General features: G+C 35.4%; 1 protein-coding gene across 29 annotated transcripts in view; it reads right to left on the bottom strand.

The window, feature by feature from the left end:
- LOC128868683 (dystonin) overlaps window positions 1–27,789 on the bottom strand; it is a 166,906-nt gene that overhangs the window by 7,726 nt on the left and 131,391 nt on the right. For 13 of the 29 annotated variants that reach the window (XM_054111053.1, XM_054111054.1, XM_054111046.1 and 10 more), the window contains 11 exons: window positions 24,472–24,649; window positions 22,910–22,954; window positions 19,672–19,743; window positions 16,959–17,139; window positions 16,780–16,897; window positions 16,491–16,720; window positions 16,293–16,410; window positions 6,603–6,781; window positions 6,225–6,498; window positions 3,432–3,594; window positions 1,632–1,688 (listed from right to left, as the gene is read on the bottom strand). In XM_054111053.1, coding sequence (XP_053967028.1) covers window positions 1,632–1,688; window positions 3,432–3,594; window positions 6,225–6,498; window positions 6,603–6,781; window positions 16,293–16,410; window positions 16,491–16,720; window positions 16,780–16,897; window positions 16,959–17,139; window positions 19,672–19,743; window positions 22,910–22,954; window positions 24,472–24,649 — 1,615 coding nt within the window. Of the gene's footprint in view, window positions 1–1,631; window positions 1,689–3,431; window positions 3,595–6,224; window positions 6,499–6,602; window positions 6,782–8,982; window positions 9,141–11,161; window positions 11,310–16,292; window positions 16,411–16,490; window positions 16,721–16,779; window positions 16,898–16,958; window positions 17,140–19,671; window positions 19,744–22,909; window positions 22,955–24,471; window positions 24,650–27,789 lie in introns of those variants that run through there. The other 16 variants (XM_054111064.1, XM_054111049.1, XM_054111062.1 and 13 more) reach the window with 5 other exon arrangements.

Here is a 27,789-nt window from a genome sequence, read left to right as displayed (position 1 = left end):
ATCAATAACTAAGAGGGTTCATAGGGAATTCCCATGGCAGCCGGTTCTACGTTACCGGAATGACTCGGGATTTTCCCGACCAAGGGTTGCCGACCCTGTAAACTAGTCCTGTTTATTGAACCGTTTATCATCCCCCCCTCTTACGTCACAGGAGCAATTCCATGCAGCAATCTTGCTCCAAATACTTCTCCTCAGGGCTGGTATTGAATCCAACCCTGGGCCAGAGGTATTCTATTGCTGCGTTTGCCATAAACGGCTCCACCTCGGTTAGGTGCACCTTAAGACCTGTTGTTCGGGCCTTAAGTCACATAGGGAGTGGGCCACACGGTATGTGGCAACGTGTTGCTCCCGCCACCAGACGTCCGGAGTCTCCCTGGTCTTCTATGCCGACGACTGCACGATAATGGCCTCGGGCAATGACATTGATGGCCTGTGCGCCAAAGTAAACGACTACCTCGCCTGGCTTTCTCGCCTCTTTACTGCGAGGAATCTACAAATTTCCTAATCATAGGTAAACATGACACGACGTGACGTCTGGAGCCTCATGGCAGTCATAACTGAATTTTGGTCTGTCGGAGAACAATCAGCCAAAATGGGCATCCCTCACAACACACACTGTCGCAGTTGTAAACAACCGGAGAAAAAGGAAACAATTTTAGATTTTTTCTCTGCGAATGCTCTGCTCTATGGAAGGATAGAATGTCAACCTTGGACAAACCGCTGTAGCCGCAAACCTAACAAGGTTCTTGAACCGCACAGACTGGATATAGTCATGCTGTAAATAATTGTGAAACAAGTTGGTAACGAGGTGTGGCAGCAAAATTGTGCGGAAGCGCTAGTTGGATTCTGGATGAATCACCACTTCAACCAATCAACACACCAAGCCGAGATTCGTTATATGGCGATTGGATGACAAAAATTTTGGCACTAAATGCCCCTGCACTATGGTCGGGATTCAGGACTACACGTTTTGTATACCATCTGCTAATAGTCTTCGCTTGATAACGTAGAGTAAGAGGTCGGCCTTGAAAAATAAAGTTCTTTACCATAGTCGCTTCTGCTCTAAAGACGGATATTATGTTGATACGTTTACCAGAGAGTTATAAGCTCGAGGATTGTGAACGCACCAGCATACAATAGTTTGTTATATGTTTGGGCTCCATTACACCGAAGATAAAGGGTAAGATTTCTTAACCTATCTCGCTTAATTTACGCAAAAATGTAATGCAATAATAATTGCTTCGGAAATTCCCTTGAAAATTGATTATTAAGTATCAACAAAGCACACAAATGTGCTTAAATTGAGTCGTCATATATCCGTTTGAACATGGCGAAACGAATATAATACTATAGCCAGGTGCATTGGGTCCCATAGGCAGGTAACCTGAACACTTCATTGATTCATACAAAAAAACTCACTGATTGTACCAAAAATATTGAAGAACAATTTCATATACCTAATATATACATTTGCTCGGCAGAGACAATTAGATGGTTTTCCACAAGAGATATAGATTAATGACGTTATGGATGTATAATTAAATTTAAATAAACCAAATAGTAGAACAAATTTCGGTAAATAATAAAAAACTTAAAATCAATCAAACGAAATTAATATAAAATAGAGTTACCTATAACTATAGCCGCTTAGTCTGGGAATGCTGGACGCTCTACTCATACCACCACTGCTGCACCATTATTTTTCAGAGCCCCGTACACATGAGGATTTGGTTAGTTTCAGATGTATTAGTTTGATGTACGTATATATAAAAAATAATTAAATAAGAAATTAGTACAGAATCAAGTTAATTTGTTTGCAAAATTTTTACAATAAAATGTTACAAATAGTAGAGTGAAACTAAAATCTATTATAATAATACCAAGCAAAGTCGAATTCATATTCAGCTTACGAAATATTCTTTCTTCTCTCCGACTTCTTATTCTCAATCACTTCTTTGTATACCTCCCAGAAATCAAGAATAACTACCTTTCCCACTGCAGTTTCTGATTATTTTTTCTATATATTCATATATATAAGTATATGTATATATGTTGTACTATACAACCTTTTTTGATGTTAATAATGTACTTAAAACCTTCTCACAAACCAAATATATTTATAATTTTTTTATTTGAACCCTTGATTTTGACAGTTTCTTTTCTATCTTTCTTTAGTGCTGCTACCTATTATACATTATAGTGAAATAGACTGTATCATATCGACAAATTTTATAAAGTCTTAAAAATTAAAACATGTTAAAATTTGCCTCATAAAGAACCCCTTGCCGTTCGGAGTCGGCTTAAAAACCTCCATAAATAGGAGGAGGATTGCTTAATATTTTTCGCACATAAATACTGTTGTTCTATAACAGATACCACAACGTACTATGTCGGAACAAACACATTGAAACAATTATTAATATAAACTTGTATTTTTTTTGTGTGCCAGTGAGGACAATAAAGCTAAAACAACTGCAAGAAGAAAGTAATTCAAAATAGATTTAAAAGAGAAATTAGTACTTTAATTGACATGCCAAAACCGTCAATACTAATGATGGCATTACAAAGACCAAACGAGAAGAAAAAATATCGGAAATAACACGCATAAATATCTTTCTTATAAAGAAGTTTCAGAAGAGTACAGAAATAAAGATGCAAGACATTATCACAAGTTGTTAACCAGGAAAGCTTAATGTGTTAACACCAATAAAGGTTTATTGCAAAGATTGCTCATTTCATCTGACCCATACATAGCTAGTTTGCGTACATCTCTAAAAACTAGCTCCACATGGAATTGTACTGATTTTTTTCAATGAAGTAGAATTGAGAATGTAATTAATTTTTTTCAATTCCGTTGAATGGATTTGAATAATATATTGTTAAATAATTTGTTGAAGGATGAGTTTAAATTGCTTTCTGCAATGCAGTCGAATGTCATATGTTAGAGGGGACGAGGACCAAAAATCAACTCTTTCTACAACTTTTTTGGTAGCAAAAAATATTAAAATTCTCCATCTTCTTGTAATCTCATGATATTATATATTTCAGATTTAACGGAATTGAAGGAATTGCCGGTAGCAGAAAAAGTATGTAGAACGGCGAATATACCATTGAATTCTTCGGCGCTGGTTGATACAAAGTACTCTTGCAAGTCCCAGTGATGATGATAAAAGTACTTAGAACATTTTGAAGTGTGAGCCACATTTAACATTACACGCGTGTCTCAAGCACTCAGTGCCCAATACAAAATTAAAAATAAAATACTGATCACCTGGCAAATGGGTCAAAATGCTTCAAAAATTGGTTCCATCGAATGCAATCAACATTAAGAATATTTTGAAAAACAATATAACAGTTTTCAACCACCAATTTTAATTTTTCTATTTTCAAAATATAATAGAAACCCTCGTGAAATTATATTTTGTACATACCTTGCTTGTGCCGGACTAGCAGATCCCGAAACGGTTTTCCGTCCGGTTGTACCAACATCATGTGCAACCGAGGTTACAGATAAACGTGATGGACGGGTTACGACTCCGCTTCCCGACGCAGTCGAAGATTTTCTCTGTGGTATTCGGGATGGTGGAATTTCATCTAAGGATTGATCGAAAAAATTATTATTTTGCGAACTCCAATATAACAATTATAATCTCAGTAGTGCGCATAAATAAAAATATTTAAATTTTTATGTCCTTAAATAAGTTTATGAATAATAGAAAAATTAATTATCGTTAAAAATAAATTGCTTTAAGGATTTTATGTGTAGGAAATAATTATAAATCGTAATCTTATTTTGTAGTTAATTTACGCTTGGAAAATCTACATACCTTAAAATATGGATAGATAGAGGTCATTTGACCTAAGTACTTTTTAATTTATTTCACTAATAATTTTAGTTTTTATATTAATTTTGCATAAAAAAAAATTATTCAAATATAAACCTAAAAATTAAAATTTTATTTTAAGAATATCATTATACTAAGAGAATATAATTCGGTGTGATTAATTTGCTGTCGTCGAATTGGACAAAATGTTGAAAAAGTTAACGGTGTATAAGTCTTTGGGAAAATTAGAAAATGTTAATAATTTGCTAGAACTTATTTTTATTGCTACACTGCAGGGTAAGCAATTATGTATAGGTTATCTGCCCAATTTTTAGACGGACGTAATTTTTCGGATTCCAGCAAAGTACAAAGCTTTCCGAAATTATAGATTCCATCACCTATAAAAAATGTTAACCACTACGCTGCATTTCAATAAACTTATTAGTATTGTTTAAAATTACCATCTAACAACATTTTTAATTAAAATTAAAGGGGAAAACAACTAAAAATTGTGCCACAACGTAATATATTTCAACCAATGATTCGTTGTCCTGATCCTTCAACGGTTTTTCTATTTTTGTGCTTTAACCATTATATTCGCAACGTGTTGAAAATAGGGTTTTGCTACATTTTTTTTAATTTAACGGAAGAGCCCGATATTGTTCGAAAAATCCGGGAAAGTCCAAAACTATCAGCTCAAAAAATTGCCAGTGAAGTGCAAGCAGAATTTTGCAAGTCACGCTACAAAGATACTTTCCGACGCCTGCTGTGAGAGCAGGATTTTAAAGGCAGAATAGCGCTAGAAATGAGAAATGGGACTCAAAGCTCGCCAAGGAGCTCTTGGATAAAGATTCTTCATCTTAGAATACGATTATATTCTCCGATGAGTCGAAATTTAACATTTTCAGCTCAGATGTAGCCTCATATGTCTGGCTTAAGCCAATTACAAAACTTCAAACCAAAAATTTTAATGTTGCAGTCAAATGCGGAGGTGGCAGCGTTATGGTAGGAGCAGTATAGCGGGAGTTGGAAAGTCGCAATTTAGTAAAACGACAATGAAAATTCTGAAATCTAATTTAAAAGTAGGTAGAAACTGGACATTCGGGAGAGTTTGTGATACTATAAGTGGCACACTCTACCTACATGAAGTGGTTGCACATTTGTGGGCCATTTTGCATACAAACGTCCGAACGAAAGCGATCTTAAGACTGCAATGGTTGAGAAAAAAATCGTACGAATGAGTCGACAATTCAAAGGTTGGTGAAAATATTTCAAGACACTGGCTTTGTCGTGAATAGAAAAAGGACTAACGACCAAAAACTGGAAGTTCTGTTGAGAATATTGCTGCTGTAGCGTAAAGTGTTGCTGAACAACCTTCAGCATCATTGTCAAGAGCCGTATTTTTAATAAAAATAGTAGACGCGTCTTTTGAAAGACCATTTTTATGGATCAGAGGAGAAAATGGTACGCATACTGTATATACCAACTGGTAAGAGGGGCTTAAAACTTTTCAGAATATTTTTTATTGCACTTATATATTTTTAGTAAATAGGGGATAGAATTAACTATCAATTTTTCAGTAGCTGAACTTTCACTAATACTCAAGGCTACTCTAACATTTTAAAGTAATTCAAAGCTTTCTGGGCTTGACATGTTGCTGAGTATATAAGTAAATATGTGTACGACTCGGGTATTGGACGAAGAGAGGAGTGATCAAAAAATTACTGGATGATCTCATTAAAAGTTTTTTTTTTTTTTAATTTGACAACTATTCCCCAGACCAATTTCCGCTAATAAAAATACCATGCAGTATTGGTAGAATATAAAAGTATTTTAAAAAGAAAGTGGTAGAATAACTATAACTATAATGTACGACTATAGCATTGATATGTTGTCAGTCGGAATAATTTAAAATAAGTATAAGTATATATATGATAGCATATTTTCTTAATTTTTAATTCAAAGGATTCAAGTTCAAAAGTTTTATTATACAATGCTAAAAATAACTAAAGCTTCAGTACGCACAAAATGTTATTATTTAAACTCAAAAGAGTGCTTATGAAAATTCATTTAAAATCATTTCCCTATATTTGAGGCAGCAGGATAAATATTAATAAACAGATATTTATAATAATAGATAAATCTAACGTCTTTTCAAGAAAATGTTCATGAATTGGGTAGATGCCTATGATGTATTGGATGATAGAAAATAAGTATATGGATGGCGTAGTCGCTAAATAAATTTTACAATACGTAATAATTTAATAACCATATTTCGAACAAGAACGATTATAATTAGAACTAAGTAATTTTTATAGTCGAAATAAACCGAAAATATGTTGAACACTTTTTATGGAAATATTAAGCTAGGATTTTTCTCACGTAGAGACTTTTACACACCTGTACTATCCAGCGATATATTTGATCCATGTCGTGATGGCGGTTTCGAGCCCTGTCTACTCAAAGGACGGGAATTTGGTTTCGAACCTGCTCGGGATCCGGAAGGGGTTATGACACTGCGAGTACCGGTGCTTGTTATTTTTCGCGGAGTGTAGCGGCCTGCAGCTCCAGTTTGACCAAATTCGTTGTCACTGAGAGAGTCAGGTGTAGAAGCTGATTGGGATGACCGGGAGGGCCGAGACATTGGTATGGAGCGTACTGATCGTTCCCGAACCTTTAATAAACAGTAAAAAATTTACGAATATAGTTAATGTACGGGTAAAGATACGAAGTTTAGCAAATTTAAATACCCACAATAAATAAACTTTTTTGACTTACCCAATGCGTGGTGGGATGACAGTGTAATACATGTGGGCTTAATGGTAAAGAGCGACTATTATTACAACGTACAAATACGGTGCCTCCTGCACCCATATGTATGGGAAAGGCGCACGGAACCTGCTCTTGCGTGCGTATGCGTTCGAATATAGGCATTAATTCTGCTAAATGCTCATCAGCTAAAGATTAAATTAAACTTCGTGAATATGTTAGCAGAGCAACCCAATTACTTAGGCGTTCGCGGCGTATGATCATTTAAACAACTTTATCCTTAAACTCTTATTGTTCAAAATTTTTCTAACATGATATAAACATAAGTTCTTTTAACTATGCTTTAATCTCATTTATCAAAATATATAAAACCAGATGAGTACAGTTTATTGTATTCAGATAGCAGTCAGCCAATTAATTATGCATGAAACACACGTAACCTATTTGAAGTTAATAATAAGAAGGCATGCTATAGCTTTTACAAAGCAACCACACTGAACACTAATCCCATGGATGACAGGATACCATAGTAGTATATATCGGCTTATATAGACTGCAGTATTTTATTTATCAACGGAAGAGTTATTAAAATGGCAATAAGTATTACTTTATTGAGTAAGACTTATCAAGAGAATATCGTTTATATGGGAATATGTAATAATGCTTTTTGGTCGTATTCGTATGATAAAGGGAAGTGCATTTTCAAAAATATATTCAAATAATATTTCAAAGCTGCAAAATTTAACTGCAAAAAAAGACACACCGGAATTTGAGGATAAAGCAAGTACTGCAAGTGAACCTTCTTTGTGCGATGAATGGACACTAAATGAGGTAAATAAAACCGAGTAGTGAAATATTATATTATTGAACTGTAAAAGCCATATAAGATGGAAAGATATCAGTCCCTGCATAATCTCAAAAAGTAAACTTATATTGTAACAAAAAAATAGCGACAAATGTAACTCCTGTCTGTGCAAACAATATGGACTTTGTTAACAGTCAGTGCAAAACTAAATTTTACGACCCCGAGTTTTCTGTACTCTCTTAATCAGTATTGGCGCCACATAACTTCCATAAAATATATCGGATTGAGATTATCCACGCTTTGAAACTATACACTCTCTTTGGGTGTAGGTAAAACTGGAGGAAAAGCCATTTGCCATTCACAAAAAAATTAAGAAAGAGCTCGGACGGGTTCTGTACAGATGTGTGCATCAATTATATGTATGTATACAGGATCTGGCACTCGAAGTGTAACCAACTTCAGGTCGCTCGGGCATCAGCCGTCTGTTAGTTGGCTAAATGACAGTCCAGAGTATTGTTTATAAACGCGCGGAGGCTTTTTGCCGAGAGTTAACACGAAAAAAGAAACTCAGTAATAGATTTCAATCGTAAAAGGCTGAGTGCATTATATTTGGCAGGAAAATCACAACCAGCGATTGTTCGTGAGCTCGAAAACCTTAAAGTGAACAAAGGTTTTGTTTATCGCACCAATACTCGTTACAATGATGCTGGCAGCATCGCGAAACGTCATGGAGGTAGTCATCAAAAGACTGTAACGTCACGTGAAATGGTTCAAAAAGTGAAGAAATGACTCGAGCGAAATTCCCGACAAAGTGCCAATCAAATGGCAAAAGAAATGAAAATATCTGACCATGATCTCAAAGTAAAGCCTTACAAAATCCAGCACTCGACACCGTCTTACAAAGCTCGAGTAAACCAAGAATGGCTAAAAAACAACGTCCATACACTGGTTCTCAAATTCATCAGACGAGAATCCGATGGATTATTCTTTTTTGACCATTTTGGAGAGCAATGTCCGAACTAAAACATTCACCAGTCGCAAGGCGCTGATAAAAGCCATTGCCCCGAGTAGGCCAAAATGCCTGCAAGTCACATTCGGGCAGCTTGTATTATTTTGTATTTGTATTATTTTCACACATTTTTTACTTTGAATTAAATAAAAGTAATTTTCCAAACTAAATTTATGGCCTTTTTAATTGGTTACACTTCGAGTGCCGGACCCTGTATGTACATAACAATAACAGAAAAGAGGGTCGGTTTTTATCATTTTCGGGTTGTTTTGTAACATTTATTTTCTTTGCAAAATCAAAAATAAAAAAAGAACTCTCATCGGAGACTAAAACCAGCAAATATCAGTTCAAAAAATATATATCGGAAACGTTTTTGTGCAAAGGGATTGCAATAGTCGAAACGTGAATTGAATAACTCCTTGTGCAGCTCCGACACAAAACTACTATGATACCTTGTAATCATTAAAACAAAATTAAACTGAAAATTACAAATAAACATATGCATACGCATTCGCAGTGAGTATGTAAAAGTGCATAATAAAAAAAAGGCTACTTACTACACATTATTAATTTACCTTTATAATAGGACCTTGTCCAGTAATGTAAGGCGACACGTTGCTAGCCTGTGAGGCATTCGGTGTAGAACGACGAGGAGTAAATGCAGCCATACTTTGTGATACACCATCCGCCAATATAAATTGTTCGCGTAATTCAATATTAGTACGTCCTTTAGCTGCTCAAGGATTTAGTGTTTCAAAGCAGAAAATATTGAAACAGGAACAGCATCATTCAAAATTTGGCATTAAGCATTGGCATATAAAGCGATTTATAGCGATTTGAATATGGTTTTGGCGTCAATTCATTATTCGATAACGACAGCGGCATCATATGTCATGATTTTAAATATGAGCATTGGGCACAAAATCATTTATAATTTTAAGATCAGCGCCGGCAATGAAGTGCGTTTAACATATTATATTATTTAGGATTTCAGGATCGGTAAACAGGTTTGAAAAATAAAATAAAAGATTGAAAATAATAGTTAAAAAGGCAACCAAAAAAAATTAAATAAAAATTTCACAATAAATCTTACTAAAATAGAGCGAAATTAATTTAATATGAAATGCATGCACATTAACAAAAGTAAAACAAAGGCTAGAATATAGAGTGAAAGAAAAATTAAATTGAAACGTTAAATTAAAGTGAAATGTAATGTATTTGCAAACGTGGGGTGCTATTTATATTTTTAGCCACTTAAATTTTGACGATTTAACGTATCAGCAGCAGTTGCGTTGTTTATGAGTATATTAACTTGGGAAATACATATCGTCACAAGCGAGTTTTGTGAGGACAATTAAAAATCGTATGCCATGCTAGTAAATGTTATTGATGCTATGTGAAAGTTGATTGTTATTTTACACACCAAGATTTGTGACATTGCCCAAGTTGTGGAGCAACATTAAGCCGCACACCACAAATTATAGGAGGAGATCGAAGCGAAGGTTAATTATGTTAAGGGAAGTTATATTATAAAAATTTGTGTGAACCGTCTCATTTACATATAGTTGTAGTGAGTAGTCAAGTGAACTTTTTGACCTTCCAGCGTAACACATACTCGCCATTTTTAACTTGCTATATTTCTCAGTTTCTAAGAAAGAATTTTTTTGTACTATTTAACGCTATCTTTTAGTTAGTTAGATTTAGGTTTGTATACTTTAGTTAGATATAAGCATGTAGTTGAATTATGTTTACTTATATATTTTCTTTAGTCTTTAGTTTTAGTAGTCAGTTTGAAATTATATTTTCTTGACTTCTTGAAAATAACTAAATAATAAATATTCAAATGGGATAAAAAAATAAAGAAATTGTAAAGCAGCACAACTTGCACGAAATGAAATTTCTTTTTGTCTATTACCTCATGCATATGTCAATATCATATATATATATATAAGTTATTGTTATATATATATATATATTTGGCGCGTACACTCTTTTTGGGGTTTGGCCGAGCTCCTCCTCGTATTTGTGGTGTGCGTTTTGATGTTGTTCCACAAATGGAGGGACTTACAGTTTCAAGCCGATTTCGAACGGCAGATATTTTTATGAGGAGCTTTTTCATGGCAGAAATACACTCGGCGGTTTGCCATTGCCTGCCGAGGGGCGACCGCTATTAGAAAAATGTTTTTATTAATTTTGGTTTCACCTAGATTCGAACCAACGTTCTCTCTGTGAATTCCGAATGGTGATCACGCACCAACCCATTCGGCTACGGCGTCCACGCTTAAAAGGGACGTTCGCAAATATACATATTCAATACCACCCAAGTCCTATTTATCGGACATTGTTATTATTTGAAAGTGATAAAATCTTTGCGGAAGATTATTGTGAATGTGTTCTAAATGATAGCTTCAGCGCTTTAAAATTGGTGGTTATGATGATCAGACAGCAGATCCTGATACGGTTTGTTCCGTGTGTCAAAGACTATATAGAAGTCCGATATCATACGTGCGTTATACCATGTCAAGTGTCTACCGCCACGTTAAACAACTACTACGCAGCCATTTACAATAAATGCGTAGCAAAAACTTTTGCAGCTGGCGAATCACAGACTTAAAGTAGTCACAATTCAGATTTAAAGCGAAGTAAAGTAGGATAATCTCGGATAATGATTAAGCTTTTTATAAATGATGCACCTGTTTTCAAACTTCAAGTACAATTGGCTTTTGAAGCATTGTTAGACCTATCGCTACTCACCGCAATATGTTTGAAATATGTAGGAATACATATATGTATGTATACATGAAAATTCCTATTTTGAGTTCTCTATTATATAGTTGCTTGATCTTATCCAGATTAGATCCATTTGTGATAAATATAGTTCGCTTATAGTTTTCTCTATGGTCTGCAATTGATTGCATTAAATGTAAAATTGGAGACACAATTCCATGAGTTATACATATCTTTGTCAAATATGTGGTTACAATTGCTTTGAGCTATTGACCATAATTAAAATATGCAGATTACAAATAAAATTAGTAAGTTGTTTTTGACGACCAAATTCTCTATCCGGAGGGAAAATGGCATTTTCAATACTTGAATAAGCCTCTATTACAATGTAAAGTCTAAAACTTTACGCATATATGATTTTCGAACTCTCAATCGATCAACGGTAGTTTTTTTAAGGGGGGAAACCAGTTTAGACTGATCAAAAAATCGAAATTTTTTTAATTGCATAAATTGTTAGTATAACTACTCAAGAATATGTGGTAACAATTTTAAAAGGAAATTCGCATTATTCCCGATTCTATGAGCACTTAAGTGACCGTCCGTCGGTTCGGCACCGTAGCGCGGGGTAGTTAGAATGGCATTTTTCTCGAAACGACTTTTTTCAACTGGTGGGCATTCTAGCTAAAAAAGTTATCGACCAATCATGATGGAATTTTTGAGGAGTGTTCTTTATTCAATTCTAATTTATATGAACCTAATTCTTGGATTATATTATCATTCAAAATATTTTTTTTAAGCAAAATAGATGAAAAAATATGGTATGAAAAAATTACATTGTGTTCAAGCGCCTCAAAAACAAGCAATTTTCAATATTATTTTATCAAAATTAGGTTCATATTCTTAGGAAACATGTTGTGAATAAAAAAAAAATTGTTGATTACGGAGAAAAATTACAACTTCAGGAATGCCCACCAGCCAGATACTCGGATGGCGATCGTCCATGAAGAGCATGCTCTAACGACGCTTGAAAAAATTTAAAAGTGTACTTAAAATATGAATAAAATACCCTTTAAATTTAAACAATTTCTGATTATTCCTTCCTTGTTGAAAAAATTCATGAAAAACAGAAAAATTTTGGCCTCCTAAACCGGTTTCCCCCCTTAAATTAGTATAGTGTGTGCATGCTATTACATTTATTTAGCGTTTTTTAGTCTGCATGAATTTCAGTAATAATGATAAAGAGTGTATTTGGTTATAAAATATCGTGCAGTATAAAAATCAGTAGAATTCCAAGCGCTTGCTTATGAGTTGAAAAAACGAAATTATTATTTATTTATTGTATTAAAAGCATGCTAATGATGTTAAGATATTACATTATCTAAAGCATTATTACGTGTTATTGTACCAAAACTAAAATGTAAATGAACCTACGAAATTATGCATTTATGCTGTTTATTCACTTTTTGGACTTTTTCATAATTGTTAAATGACCATTTCCGTTTCCGCACAAAGCTGATATTAATGTTAAATAATTAATATAGTTATTATTCTAAAAATAGTTTTTTATAATATTAAAATAAGTAATAAATTTAAATTAATTCACTTCACTTGTTCTTTATAACTAAATCATATTGAGCCTGATGTTTTGTGAGTATTACCAATAATCGTATACTCGTACATGATAAAATGAAAGAAAAGAGCTTACGAAATTTGTACCTTATTTCGAAAAATTTTGGGTTTATATATAGTATACATATATCTTAGATTATTTAATTTATATTTCAAAGATGAAAAACTGCATTTAAAGATACTTCAAATTGACTTCAGAGCTTTCCCTTTAAGAAGAACCAAATTTTTAAATGAGAAGTTCCAAAATACAATTCTGATATTACGTATATTCCGACGGTACAGCAGCTCAGTTGTAGTAAGTCAACATTTTTAGTTTTGCGCCAGAACTTCATTATTTCTCATTCTTCCAGAATGCATCCAGGGAGGTTTGACGGATATTTTCTTCACCGATGGGTACAAGAATGAAATAGAGTCTGGAGCCGGATGGTACTTAACCGTTAGTAATAAGTATCACTATGCTATGGAGGAAATGGCAACTGTTTTCCAAACGGAAATATTTGCCATCCTGAAAGTAGCCCAATGAATAATCGAGAGGAGATGGAGCGGGAAACAGATCGGAATTTTCAGTGACAGTCAGGCTGCACTGAAGGCTCTGGAGAATGCGAAGCTAACCTCAAAGATTGTTCAAGAATGTAAGAAGAAGCTTAATTCTGTCGCAAAACATGACAGGCTTGGACTTATATGAGTTCCAGGACACTCCGATGTTCAAGGAAACGAAATTGCCGATGAATTGGCCAACCGTTGATCAGCGGTTACCCCACAAGGCCAGAGCCAATAATCGGAATCAGTTCCGCAGGAATCATGAATTGGATCAGCGATTATGTATGCAATTTACATAAAGAGCGATGGTCGATGAAGCCGTTCAGCTGATGGTCGGTATTATTACAGGACACATCCCATGGGATCAACATATGATCACCATTGAAATCATTGAGGACCCGATGTGCCTGTCTTGCTTGGAGGAGGCGGATAGCACTGAGTACTTTCCCTGGGAGTGTTCTGCCTTTGCTAGAGCAAGGCTACGAGTTTTGAGCTCCGATGCCGTGAGAATGAGTAATATTCGTTCTCTAAAACTGGAGGATATTTACAGATTTGCCAAAGAATCTGGAAAATCTGAAAAAAAACAGGCCTAACCACCTTTGTTTCTGTCTCTATTATTTTCTATCTCTTTCTCTGATTAGATTCATTAATTGAAATATACTCGTGGAGTATCCTCATAAAAAAAAAACGGAGTAGAAAATCGCCGAACACGCAAAACACTTGTCTTATTTATGCCTTTCACAAACAAACTTAACTATATATTGCTAACACTTTGAACAAACCTTCAAGAAGAGTGTACCAACATAAAAAAATAATAATAATCGTAAGTCGAATGTACGTAGCCCGCGAAATTTGAAACCTCACCTTATTTTTTGAACACATCTCGTATAAGTAACCATAGTCATTTGTGTACAGATACTTTTTCTGGCAAGTTGATATACATTACCTAGTTAGTCGGAAAATAATTTCCCAATTAGGTACTTTTATGATATACTATATGTATTCCTCGATGCAATATTATCAAGAGATACGAAAATTTTGTGCTCGTTTTTTAAAATGTATTATACTGCAACAAAGTTAAAAAAGACTTTTCAGGAATAGACTTTTCTTTGCCAATAATGTGAAAATTTTAACCAGGATTCCGTTAATATATAATTGTAATTCTCCAATTTCTGCCCGTAAGAAAAATTTCAAAATGAAAGTTAAAAAATAAAATTTTTGCATTTTTTAAGTCATCTGCTGGCTTAAACCATATTGAATTATCTCAAAATTTGACAATGAATTAGTTATGAATAAGTTAATAAAACGCGCCACTGGGTGATGCCAGCAGTATTAATGTTGTAAGATCGGGTAATTTTTTCGAGCTGAGTGGTATAGAGAAAACCAAAGTCTAAATGATTCTTAATTTTTGATTATGATAAGATAGGACCAAATGCAACGGAAGTGATTAAACTAACGAGTGATGGTTTCAAACAATCGTTTCACGTTTTCTTATGAAATTTTTCCTGTGCGTCTATTTCCAATGGCTATTACACCATTCTATATGGTTATCCGCTGAGTCAACCGATTCCTTATATTTTTCAATCCGTTTTGTGTGTTCAAATATTGTCACTAGGTATTATTTGTGTATTTAAAGCATTCGGCTCCTATGATTATACTGCCTTCTAATAATCGACGTTACTACTTTATTGTCTCTACCCAGGCTAATTGATGTCTGGCCTGCGTCGCGATGTAGTTGTTGATGTAGCAGCTTACAGATGCCTGCTTAGAGCCGTGCAGCCATAAATCGTCATCGTCGTCGATCACATCTAATCAAATGCCTGGGAAAAATGCGAGGTGAATCTAAGCAAAGAGGTGTTAAATATCGTTCTCACGACAGTCGGTTCTACGTAAACGGAACGACCCGGATTTATATCCGGCCAGGGACTGTCTCTTCAGCAACATTCCCCGTATATGTATGGGGAATGTTTATGCTGCTACAACAACAACAACAACAATGACAGTTGGATCAACGTTACCGAAACGACCCGGAGCAGCATTACTCGTACATGTATGACGAATTTTCAAACTGCTATAACAACAACAAGGTGTTAAATATGTAAATTTAAAGGGGTAATTTAGAAGATACGAGTTCATCGACAGTACGGTACAAAAAGGTTTACACTTCCCGGGATAGCCGTCACGTTTCAGAGTGTGCGGGGCTGGTGAAGTTAACTGCATTAGCCTTAATGTACATGCTGCTGTGTCTGTTGCAACCTGATGAAGGGGAATCATGTCCGAGAAGGGGAATTATGATGCTCTTATCCGCGTTCCGAGGAATTACAGAGGTCCCGTGTTAGGTCGTTTGGGTAAGTAAATAAATATAACTGATTTTACGCCTGGGAGTAGCCTGTTTAGGACTTCGCCCGAGCTTTAAAAACTTATATTATTTCCGGACGGTAATAAATTTTGTCCGTAAGTCAGTAAAACAGTTATAAAGTTATTATGAAAATGAAGAAGAGGGCTTGAAGTAACCATTCTTACTTCCTGGCTAAATTGATAAAAATTTATCCAAATAGGGGGAATGCAAGACATCGAAAAAACTATGTATTTCATAAACAGAATAGGTCGCGTTTTGATCTTTTTATGCAGTGCATATGTATGAGGTACGCGTGCTGAAATAAGTCAAGGACAGAGAGCTGCTAGCACAGTATTGTAGTAATTTAACATTCACAACGAGTCTTACAAATATCTACCGTAATACTTGCATTTTGGTATAATAAAAATATGTATGCCATATTCCGTTGATTGTGCCAATAAGTATGAAAAAATACTCAATTTAAAATTTAAAAACATTTTACTTATGTCCGATTATGCCTATCATATTTTTGTCAGCTAGTACTCTTTGCCTTTATTTAGATGTAAGTATTTTTGATAAACATATCTAATAAATAATAATAATAAAATATCTCTAACTTAAGCGTAATACCAATTAATACCGAAAACTCACCTCTACAAGGGTCATTCTTTTGTAAAAATTCATCAAGTGCAACCCAGCCGCCTCCAACTCGAACCATAACGGTGCTTCGCAAAATACGCACCAGGCGCAGTTTTTGGGAGTCGCCAAACTATTTTTATATCAATTAAATATTGAGTATTTGAGTTTTAAATTCATATATAATATTTTAGCCAAATTAGAAAAACTTACTCTATATTTGCCTTCTCCTACTTGGAATACACGGAACTTTTGCCTGCAAGTGCACAGCATAACTAGCCGCTTTACTTCATCATGTATTTTATCGGAATCCGTTACAGGTTTACGTTCCTGCCAATCAGGCCTCAAGGCAGCAATAAATTCTTGCCAATCAATAAGACCTTCACCGTTCCGATCAAATAAATCCGCTACAGCGCTCATTTCCATACGAGATGTATCGAATTCTAAAGAAGAGTCATTAAGTCTCTGTTGTTATTATGCACTGAATAATTTTATTATATACTTGTATTCAATATGCCGTCCATGAATTCACTTCGTGGGATGAGACCATTGTTGTCCTTATCCATTTTACGAAATAGATCTGTCAGTCGTGATTTCTTGTGATTCATGTACTTAAGGAACTAAAGAGAGCACAACTTAAAACATTTCGTTCATATTATGGCATACAAATTTAAAGCATACTCTTTTTCTCCAATCATCCCAACTGAAGTTTCGTACTCGTTCCATGTCCTTCAAATGCATCATATGGTCATGAAGACGACGTTGCCGCTCCCATGACAACATCCAAACATAACGCCATTTGTCCCACAACAAACTTGCACGCGGCGACCGAAACTCTAAGTCTTGAGCGACTGAACTCACGCTGTAATAATAAAATTTAGAAAGTGAAATTATATTATTATTATATTATATATAAGAAAAGTAGAGGCGATCCACTACTTTACATTTAAATGGAGCACTAGTGTAAACACCTTCGGCTCGCTTGTTAATGAATTTACCAGAGTAACAATAAATAGTATTAATATCTTACATTAAAGTGAAATTAAATACATGTTTTTGAATCAAAAAGATTTAAAGCTTCAATTCCAAAGCCTGCCCTTTAAAGAAATTGTTTAATATTATTTTCCAAACTTCGCAAAGAAAGGAAATAATCCCCTTGATTATTGAAGATATCAAACCAAACAGACGCTAAATTACAAGGATGCATCACTATAAGTCACACCGATCGGGCCGAAGCGCCTATCACAAATTGTAATACTATTAAATACAAGCTTAACTGTTTCGTTCAGTATTCTGTTTACTTAACTTATTTGCCCCCTATGATCCCAATAAAAGCTGAACGTTTTTTATTTGTGATTAGTTATATGTTAGGTTATTCCTGTGTTTATTATTTTCTTAATCAATACTTTGTATAGAAAATTCGCAGAGCTTCGCTAGTTAGACATTACATTTTGGTATATAAGCAAAACCAGATTTTCAACCCATTACGATTTTTATAATAAAAAAAGCATTTTTAATAGCATTTGGCAGAGCTGCAGAACGTTGGATTTCTATCGTAGAAATACCTAAGTGTGCAGCATATTTGTCTCATGGACATCACTTCCCAAAACACACAGAGGAATTATCCACATTTAGAAGACTCCGTTGCGAAGAAACACCACTAGATATCATGCTCGTATCTGATCGCATTGCTGGATTAGTGAAGACATGGAAGGTCCTCGAAGACTTCACCGTCAGCGACCAATATATTTCGTTTAGAGAAGAACATAAGGGAATACCCGAGGCGAATATAAGGTGAATATATGGTATATGGAAGTGGCATGTATCAAAGCTTAACCGCGAAGTGCTAATAGCCACCGTTGACACCGGAGACACAGAAATGCTTCGTATCAAACAACCTTGTAATAAAGCGATGCCGACTCTTAAAAGGAAAACCATAAAAGTTCTCTATATTGGTGGATGGAGGAAATAGCCGAATTGGGACGTGACTGTTTTCGCCTCGGACGGAAATACATCAGAGCCAGACGAACCGGGTAAGCCACTGTGGACGCAGAAGCATACATGAGTGGAAAGAGGCAGCTAAAGGACGCTATTGCAAATAGCAAGAAAGAAAAATGGGAGGAACTCCGAGCACATCTAAATAGGGCCCCTGGAGACTTGGAGACTTGGTTACTTGGTTGGTTATGCGGAAGGAACTTGTACCCAGGATACCTCTACCGGAACTAAGCTCGAGTACGATGGACCACATCGTAAAAGAACTCTTTCCAAATCACGAATTCAAGTTTTTTAGTCTCCAGATAATTGTCATCAAATGTTTTTCAGTGGTGAGCTTGCATTGTAGGTGATAAGTTGTGTTGGTTTTTATTATTCATTATTGTTAAATTTATTATTATTATTAAATTAATATCATAGGAATGCAACTTAAAACTGAAATATTTTTTGAAGAGATAAACAGTTGTTGAGTTTTACGGTACGATTTAAATTGGTTTAATGCAGAAACAATTTTCAAAATCTCTCTTTAAAATTTCTTGCCAATGATTGTTGCGTTTTAAGGATATACGGATTTACTAGTATGGTACATATGTATGTCATCTGACAATTTGGTAGCTCATTTGGAATTTTTCACGATTCCACCAATGCTAATATTTTCAAACACATCCATGACTTCGCAATGGAGCTGTTGCTGCGCCTTATCATGAATACTCGTATGCTAAAAGCCTCTGCTTAAACTGGCAAAGGGATTGCTATTCAATTTAATGGTATGCGTAAATTTTACACAAATAAGATTATTCAAAGTTAACGTCATAACAAACATATCCGGTATTATTTCAAGAGGAATGAACTGTGACTTAATTATCTATTGTATCTAAAATAATGCGAATGGTTATAATGAACGTGGTGGAACGGTATGTATCGTAAAGATTTTTTCATTTTATATTATTCTGACTTCTTATGCCAATTTGACAGCAAAAAGAATTTAAGGCGCAAAACCAAAAGTGAATTTTGAATTAGAAGGAATATTTAAATTATTCCGAAAAATTTGTGATTTTGATGCGAAATTGATTAATGCCGTACATCGACATGTATTTCAATTTGAAAGAGATCCAGCTGCCCCGAAAAACCCGCGTAACCTTGGTACAACTCGGTTTTGGATATTGTAGCAGGTTTAACTCCTACCTATCCAGAATTGACCCCGACATACTAAATATATGTCCAGCATGTGAAGGCATCCCGCACAACACTAACCACCTTTTCACATGCCCCATGAAAACCTACTCATCTAACACCCCTCTCCTTCTGGACCCCACCTGTCGAAACAGCATGTTTAGTATATACTGTTACAACAATTGTTGATTTAACCAGTAACTGAAATTAGATCAAATAAAACACTTACCTTTCTGAAAATCTAGGACCATAATGCGGTAAACGATCTCTATCAGGAGTATCACGACTCGGTGTTAAACGACTAAAATAAACGGAAGAGAAGAATTGTAAATTGTAAAATATTAAAAATATACACATTCAATATGAGGAGTATTAATAATAAGAGCATACTCAAGTTTAATAATTTTTAGGTCATCGCATCAAGCTCCATGGAATGAAAGTGAAATGAAAGAAGTTGGGTGAAATTGAAAGTATGAAACTGAAGCATAAAATTTCGATATGCATTCGATTGCATATTTAATTAAACTAGTTTCCTCCCTAGCTTTATGTCTGCACTTAAGAGCAATTTTATTTCATTGCTGCCAAATGTTAGGTCCATTCGCAAAACATTAAAAGATTAGTCCCAGACAAACGAAGCTAACTGAAGAAGTTCAAGAAGTTATTTAGAATATTAACAAACTCAAGGTGGTTCAGGTAAAATTTTTTCGATAAACCTGCTATTTACTTAGATTTGATTAGATTACTTCGAACTCATGGTCTTTTGTGCCTTCTACTCTTCACAGTACCTCATCCAGACTCAGTTCCCCTATTAAACTCAAGATAGAGCTGGGTTGGATTGGTCATATGTGCCTTTCCTTCAGCTGGAGTTGTGCGAGATGCCTCACATTCAAGGAGAAAGTATCTTGGGATTGGTCGCAGAAATGACAAGAACCAGTGGCAGGTGACTACACAGTCTGCAGTGGTCCGTGGGAATGCCCGTGAGCTATATGCATACATACATACATACGAGTACATATGTATGTGAGTTCAGCTGGATATGCTGCGATTGCTGCCATTGGGAATAATAGTAACTTTACTTTTAGGTGGTCATTCCACATCTATTCTGGTTAAGTAGGAGTTTAACCTGTTATAATATCCAGAACGGAATTGAACAAAAGTTACGCGGGTCTAATGAGGCAGTTGAAGTTCTTCATCTGCAATGGGTTGTGGTTGGACAGCATTCGCGGCTCTGGGGTTTCGGAAGGTGGTAAAAGTCTCCCGATGAATGTCTGCACATACATATACTGTCCGACCCAGTGTTTGCAGTCATGTTTGGTCCTGAATCTCATCGGTGTAGTCGAAGAGATGCCTTCTGACTCACCTGGGAGGAGGTTCAGGTTCTAGCAAGTGTCCTACGGAAACACCCTAACAGATTCCTCGATTAAGCCGAGTGTTTTTGACGGAGAGTATGGTGGTACTGCTCACTCAAGGGAAGACATGCTGATACGTAGCTGGGGTCAGGTGTTTCGGGAAGAGTGGGAGTTGGAGGGCCTCAAATGTCTCCGTTATTGGGGTTTTCACCTCAGATGAACGTTCCAGTTTTAGGGTAATGCCCAGTCGGGTGTTAAATATTTCGAACTCAGCACCGCCTAGTCGATCAACTATTCCTTGACATTCTAAGGTGATGTCGCTGTGGTCGATGTCTTTATCAATAAGATGATATTACACAGTATGGTGGACTATAAACGCTAAGCCATCACCATTACCTCGCTCGACATCTTTTACGGGAGCCCCCTCTGGTAATCAGGGAGGAACTATCGTATAGTTATGTTTTTTTGGTTGGCGATGTTGCTGAGGTGAGTTCCGAGGACCCGTAGAGGTTCCGTATATGGTGCTATATGGTTGCACTGGTGGGGCTAAGTACACCTAATGGCGGGAGTAACATGTGGCCATAAACTGTGATACTTCCTACGCGTTTTAAGGCCTGAGCGGGTCTTAAGGCGGCACCAACCGTTATACTGATTGCATCTAACAGAAGTGGAGGAGTTTGGGCGGATCCGTCTTTGGCAAACATAACAGAAATAAACTTCGATTAAATTCAGTGCCAGCCCCAAGAAGTATTGGAAGCAGTTTTGCTGCATAAACAAGGGGTGAGGTTCAGGGCATTTGCCAGGACTACTTTACTGAGGCGGCAGTCCTTAGTCGGGAAAAAACCGAGACCGGTGCGTAGACTCGGCTGCTCTGGGAATGTGAACCAGGTAAGGTTCATGTTTAGGGCGGCTTCTCCGAAAAAGGATTTAGCCATTTATTTGTATTTAAAGCCAATTTGTATGCTGAATTACATTTTACAAACAGTAACAAGTTAAGAAGACGATTAAAAAACTAGCCAACCTTGGATTTTACAAGATGACGACGATCCCAAGCATCGAAGCCGAAGGTGTGTGGAGCAGAAAACGCAAAATGGGATTGAAATGTTGGATTGACCTTTACAATCACCTGATGTCAACCCCATTGAAAATGTTTGGGTGATAGTTAAGCAAATACTCGAAGGAAATCAAATACGGACGGTCAAAAACCAACAAATCCGTGTGATTTGGAGCCGATCATCTCCATAAATTTCGCAGAAATTAAAACAAAATATGACTCGAAGCCATTATAGCTAATGGCTTCATTTTATTGAATATATTGGATGGAGAGAATAATGAGATGGCGCTAAATTTATTGCGAAGAGTAAAGGGTTGGCAACACTACATAACTAGGCTAGTGTGACGGCACGCACTCTCTGGTGAGCGCAATCTTGTTTCTATTATTCTTGGGCCAAAACGTTACTATCTTATGGCGGTCACATTTCTATTAGACAGACTGTAAATAACGTAATCAATCAATTTCTAAATTATTTTAAATGAAAAATTGTTCATTCAATTATTAACACATTAAATTGAGTTCAAGGGCGAAATTTAAATAAAACCCACAAATTTCTTCATCTCCTCAGAAATGAAAAAAATACATAGTGCATTGTTACATTAAGATATTAAATAACATAGACACACCTTACTCTTGACTATGTTCAAACAGGCACCTAGTTGGCAATTAAAAACATTTTAGCTATTTAGGCCTTAATTTAACCCAATTTTCCATACAAAAGTTATAATTTTTAATTGCCAGTCAAAGGATCAAACACTTTGTTTGTGAAATTTGTTTAGAGCTACTACAACGGATTAGTGGAATACACAGGCAGACTTTTTTAGATTACAGCACATGCAAAAAGAAAGTACTCTGCAACAGATCGCGTCAGAGAAGATAGCGAGGATGCAGACATAAGAAACCGAGGAAGTGTTTAGGCAGAAACTATTAAACTGATAGATAATATATATATTCATCTAGATAAAGAAATAACGAATGATTCAACTTTTTTTAAACTGCATTTCCAGAAATTTTATATAATGTAGCATATACTTCATATACAATAATAAATATATAATACTTACTTAGATCTACGCGTATTGAGCCCTTGATCGCGAGAACCCTTGAAGCTGTGCAGAAAAAAAAAATAAAGAAAATACAAATACATTAAATCACATACTGAAAGATAACAATGTCTAAAGATAACAACATGTATGCATGTGGTTTAAGGCTTTCTAGGAAAATAATACCGCATGCAACCCTGAATGTAGCTGAAAGCTTATCTACTTAATGGGAGTTTAAAAACTGCGCTTATTCCTCATTCGAAGAAAAGAAATCTCTTTGGTTTATAATTAAATCTTGCTGTAGAAGGCACAATAAGAAGGCGATTTACTCGTTGATCCTTAGCGGAATTTTGAATAAGAACAATAACCATTTCGAAGAGTGTAATGTGCCTTTATGTAAATATTGTTTTAATTTATAAAAAAATATTTTTTGAAATAATATGGATAACAATAAGAAATAATAGTTTCGCACACAGAAATCCATTATGTTTGCATACAGTTTTTGCAAATGGTCTAAAACTGGTCGACCTTTAGCTCCTGTGCAATGCTACGACTACTAATACGAGTATCCCGCTCAACTTCGATTATTTCTGTGACTGACATTTTCGACGTGCCTGAACGGAATCAACGAAATCAAAATTGCACGTAATTAGCTGGTACAGTATCGACGCCATTCACAATTTCATCAACCTAGTTTGTATTTTCGCTTTTATCAAAGAAAATCTGTAAAATGTACCGAATTTCCCTTTTGTTGACTTCCTTTGCTAACACTCTGTAACTCACAACTGAACGGAACAAACTAAACACTACAGCCATCTACCGAGAAAATAATTTATGTCTTTTTCCTCAATTAATATTTTAATCACCTTTGGTTGTTTTTACTTGTAGATTAATACATATATACCAGATAAAAATCCTATTGGATAACTCTTCTTCTCACCATGGCTTCCAAACACTGCGCCAGCGGGTCGGAGGAAAAAATACACCCGCGGTAAAGCATGGCTATAGTAAGAGGGGAATAATACTCGGAAGGAGAGGAAGGGGCCCGGCTTAAATGGCAGGTATTCAAGTACGTTAGATGCTATGTCACCATTAAGTTGGTGGTACAGGCTCAGTTGAGACACCACCCTGCGGAACACCTTGCTTTATCTTCCTCTGATTAGAGATTTGGTCTCGAAAGATTATTTACGAGTGTCGCCCACTCAGATAGTTAGCGAACCATCTCTTCAACTCTGGTGGGAGTGTCATCTAGTAGCGTGAAATGCCTGACTGTGTCGAAAGTCTTCTTCACACTACTAGGACAGTCTTCTCGCAGGGGCGGTTTTGGTTGAGCCCGCGATTTATCTGGGTGTTTATGACGGTGAGTGCTGTGCACGATCTTAAAAAGTATGCGAAACTTTTCGAAAAAGTTTGCGAAAACTCCTTATTGTTTTTACGTGGCGACTCTCATGTAATCACATGTTTGGAGTAGATAAAAGTAAGAAGCCGTAAAAATACAAAACGTACTATCGTTAAATTTTGTTTCAAAAATTACTAAGCGGTCGATCCGCATAATTACAAATTTTATATAGAACATTACTTACTTTGGAGTTTTGGATATTCTTAATACACTTCGACGTGAGTTAGAAGACTGTTGCTTAGGTTTGCAAGCACGATCTACTTCGACTTGTCTGCGTGCAGTGTTTTCCATAAACTCTTTGTGGTCTTCGATAAGTTTTTCCAATTCAATAATTTCATCTGGCAAGGTCTCCTTTTCCAAATCTATTTAAAAACATAAAAATATTAGAGTAAGGCAAGTTGAAGTTAACGTACGCACAAGCACAGAGGGCTACGGCGGAGAAATTTGTAAAGATATTTATGGTATTATATAGAAATAATAATAAAGGAACCTGCGAAACGGTTACAAATAGAAAATGTGCGAGTATTTGTTAAGCACTAAATACACATAATAGTCATGTTTTCGCTAACTCTATGATACTTAATGTATTCTTTTGCATCCAAACTGCCCACAGAACACCCGAAACCGGTTATGTTTTACATTTGTTGCATTTTATCTCGTTTCATTTGTGTATCCAGCAGTTGGACGTTTCGTGTTATTCAAGGCACAACCATACAAGGTGAAGAAGTAGTATAAATTCTAAATTTGCGTTTTGTTTTTAAAATTTGCAACAACTGTTATTTTTTTGCAATTTTCCTGATTTTGTTCCACAAATGGAAGGACCTACAGTTTTAAGCCGACTCCGAACAGCAGCTATTTTTTGAGTAGCTTTTTAATGGCAGAAATACACTCGAAGGTTTGCCATTGCCTGCCGAGGAGCGACCGCTGTTGAAAAAACTTTCTCTTCATTTTGGTGTTTCGCAGAGATTCGAACCTACGTACCCTCGCACCAACCCATTCGGCTACGTCGGCCGATAAATAATAGGAGCTCTTTTTTACTTTACAATACTATTAATCAGTTATATATTTATTAGCTTTCAATTGGAGTAGTAGCATCAGCTCAAGCAAGATATTTCGCTTTGTTGCTCTCGACATAATTCGCTAAATTTCCTAGTGTTCTTTTACAGGTCGAATGTAAAGAGATTACAGCTACTGATAACGTAACCAAGAACTTATAGAGATATTAAGAGCGATTGGGCAAGCTGCTCTATATAGTATTTTTTAATCATATGTTATTTCAACCGTGGGAGCTCTTTCCCGATTTGAAATCATGACAGAAAGTTAGTACCATATCTCCACAGAACAAAATTAATCGCTTTACGCTGGTGATAATATTGTAAACTTATTTCCAAAATCAATGTTTTGTAACCCAGTTTCATTAGGATGGCGTTCCATGTCACACACATCATTCCGAAATCGATCGTATGCCCGCCATGTTCGCATCTCCTGTTATCAGCCATCTCGACGAACGAGCTGGCTCGGAGTTGAAACTGTTAGACGTTTTTGTGAGGTGCCAGAAACAGTCACCAAAATTTTGGGTAACTTGGTTTACATGATGCGCTACTGCGATGCCAGCCGAGGAAGCTACATGTATGAAATCATGTTCCATAAATAATGGGAATGTTTGCTCGTTCGAATTAATTTCGAACAAACATTTTTAATTATTTTTGGATTTTGAAAAAGATCACCGCTTAAATGGGTATTAAGAAAGCTTTACCAGGATGTACTAATAGTACAAACGGGAATACTAACAGTTAGTGTTGTCATTAAAATTATACGCTTTTCATCGATTAAAAGATACTTTTATTTTTAGCTTAGTACAAATATATAACAAAATATTCTTAGCTTTTATTTAGTGCGGGGAAATCAATACGCGATTACAAACATGACATTTTAAAAATTTATTTCGATTCGATCCTTTTTACTACTTTTTGTGGAGAAATATTTGTTGTGCTTTAATGCTTTAAATGAACTTTTTTATGGTGAAATGGTGGAAAACGTAATGTTATCAAAAAGAGTTAAACACCAATTTGATATGTGATTTTAACGAAGTGCGCTAATAAAACTTTATATTCACTCTGAATCTGAATTTTATGTAAAAAAAACACTACCAAAGACAATAATTAAAAACTCAAATTACTTCATTCATACTTAAAAAATGTCTAACGATACTTGTAATCCATTATAGGGAATTGATTTTTTTTTAACACCGCGGTCGAATAAAAATCAACAGGAAAAGTAATTATGAAACAGCGCTGCAGACGTGCAAAAGAAAATAATTCGATTTTCGATAGGCGGTATGAAATTCATATGAACCGTTTAATTCAATTAATTTAATCAATATTAAATATTTCCGTATGCAATTTAGTAGCATTTTTCTATAAAATTATAAAGTTTTCAGGATTATTAAGACATCATAAAAAGCAGTAGTAGATGTAACAGCAGTGGTACGAGTATGGTATGAGTGACACGAACACAAGCCATTGTATTCAAAAACTGATTCCGTTAGGTTAAAATATACTTTTTAAATGAATCTCAACAATAAGTCGTATTTATATTAGAATGTCGGACACAAATTTTACTTTAATAATGAGATTCGCCTCAACAAGTGATATTAAATTAAATATAGATGGTATAGTATAGCGCTCCAATCATTTTTATCGAGCCTGGTGTCAAAGTGAATGCGACTTATTATAGGGAAAATGTTTTAGAAGCTGCTTTAAAGCCGTGGACATGCAAACATTTACGTCGTAGACCATGGACGTTCCAACAGGACTCGGCACCGTCTCATAAAGCTTGTGTGAACCAAGAATGGTAAAAAAATCATGCTCCACACTTCATTTCGTCCACACAATGGCTTTCGAGTTCGCCAGACGCAAATCCGATGGACTATTCCATCTGGTCCATTTTGGAGAGCAAGGTGAGGACTGAGAAATAGGCCAGTTTGGATGCGCTGAAAAAAGCGATTATACGAGAATGGGCCAAAATACCTCAAGAGCACATTCGTGCAGCATGCAACTCATTTTTTGACCGTTTGAAGGATATAGTCAAGGCAAAAGGTGGTCACATCGAGCTAAAGGTAATATAAGTTAAAATTGTAATCATTTTTGAACAATTTTGTCTTTGAAATCAATAAAAACTAATTTCACACAAAAAAGTTATGGTGTTTTGAATAGGTAACACTTGATATCTATTGATTATGTATTAGCTTTATGCCATTATTGTGCTTTTTAAAGTTCTTAATTTGAATAAAAGAAAATACATAAACATAATCATTGTATGGAGGTCCATATTTGTTATTATACGAAATATCGTACATTATAACCAATTTTACTCTCAACGCGATCCATCGCTGCAACATCACCCCATATATTTAACTTCCAATATCAAGAGCTCGTTATATCGTTAAAAAATAATTGGAGTGCTTAAAATTATTTGTCAATGTTTGCAAACTGTTTTGCTA

Source organism: Anastrepha ludens, chromosome 6 (assembly GCF_028408465.1).
Source record: "Anastrepha ludens isolate Willacy chromosome 6, idAnaLude1.1, whole genome shotgun sequence".
NCBI classification, from domain to species: domain Eukaryota; kingdom Metazoa; phylum Arthropoda; class Insecta; order Diptera; family Tephritidae; genus Anastrepha; species Anastrepha ludens.
The sequence above is the reverse complement of the archived record's forward strand: the minus strand, read 5'-3'. Positions and strand labels throughout refer to the sequence as shown.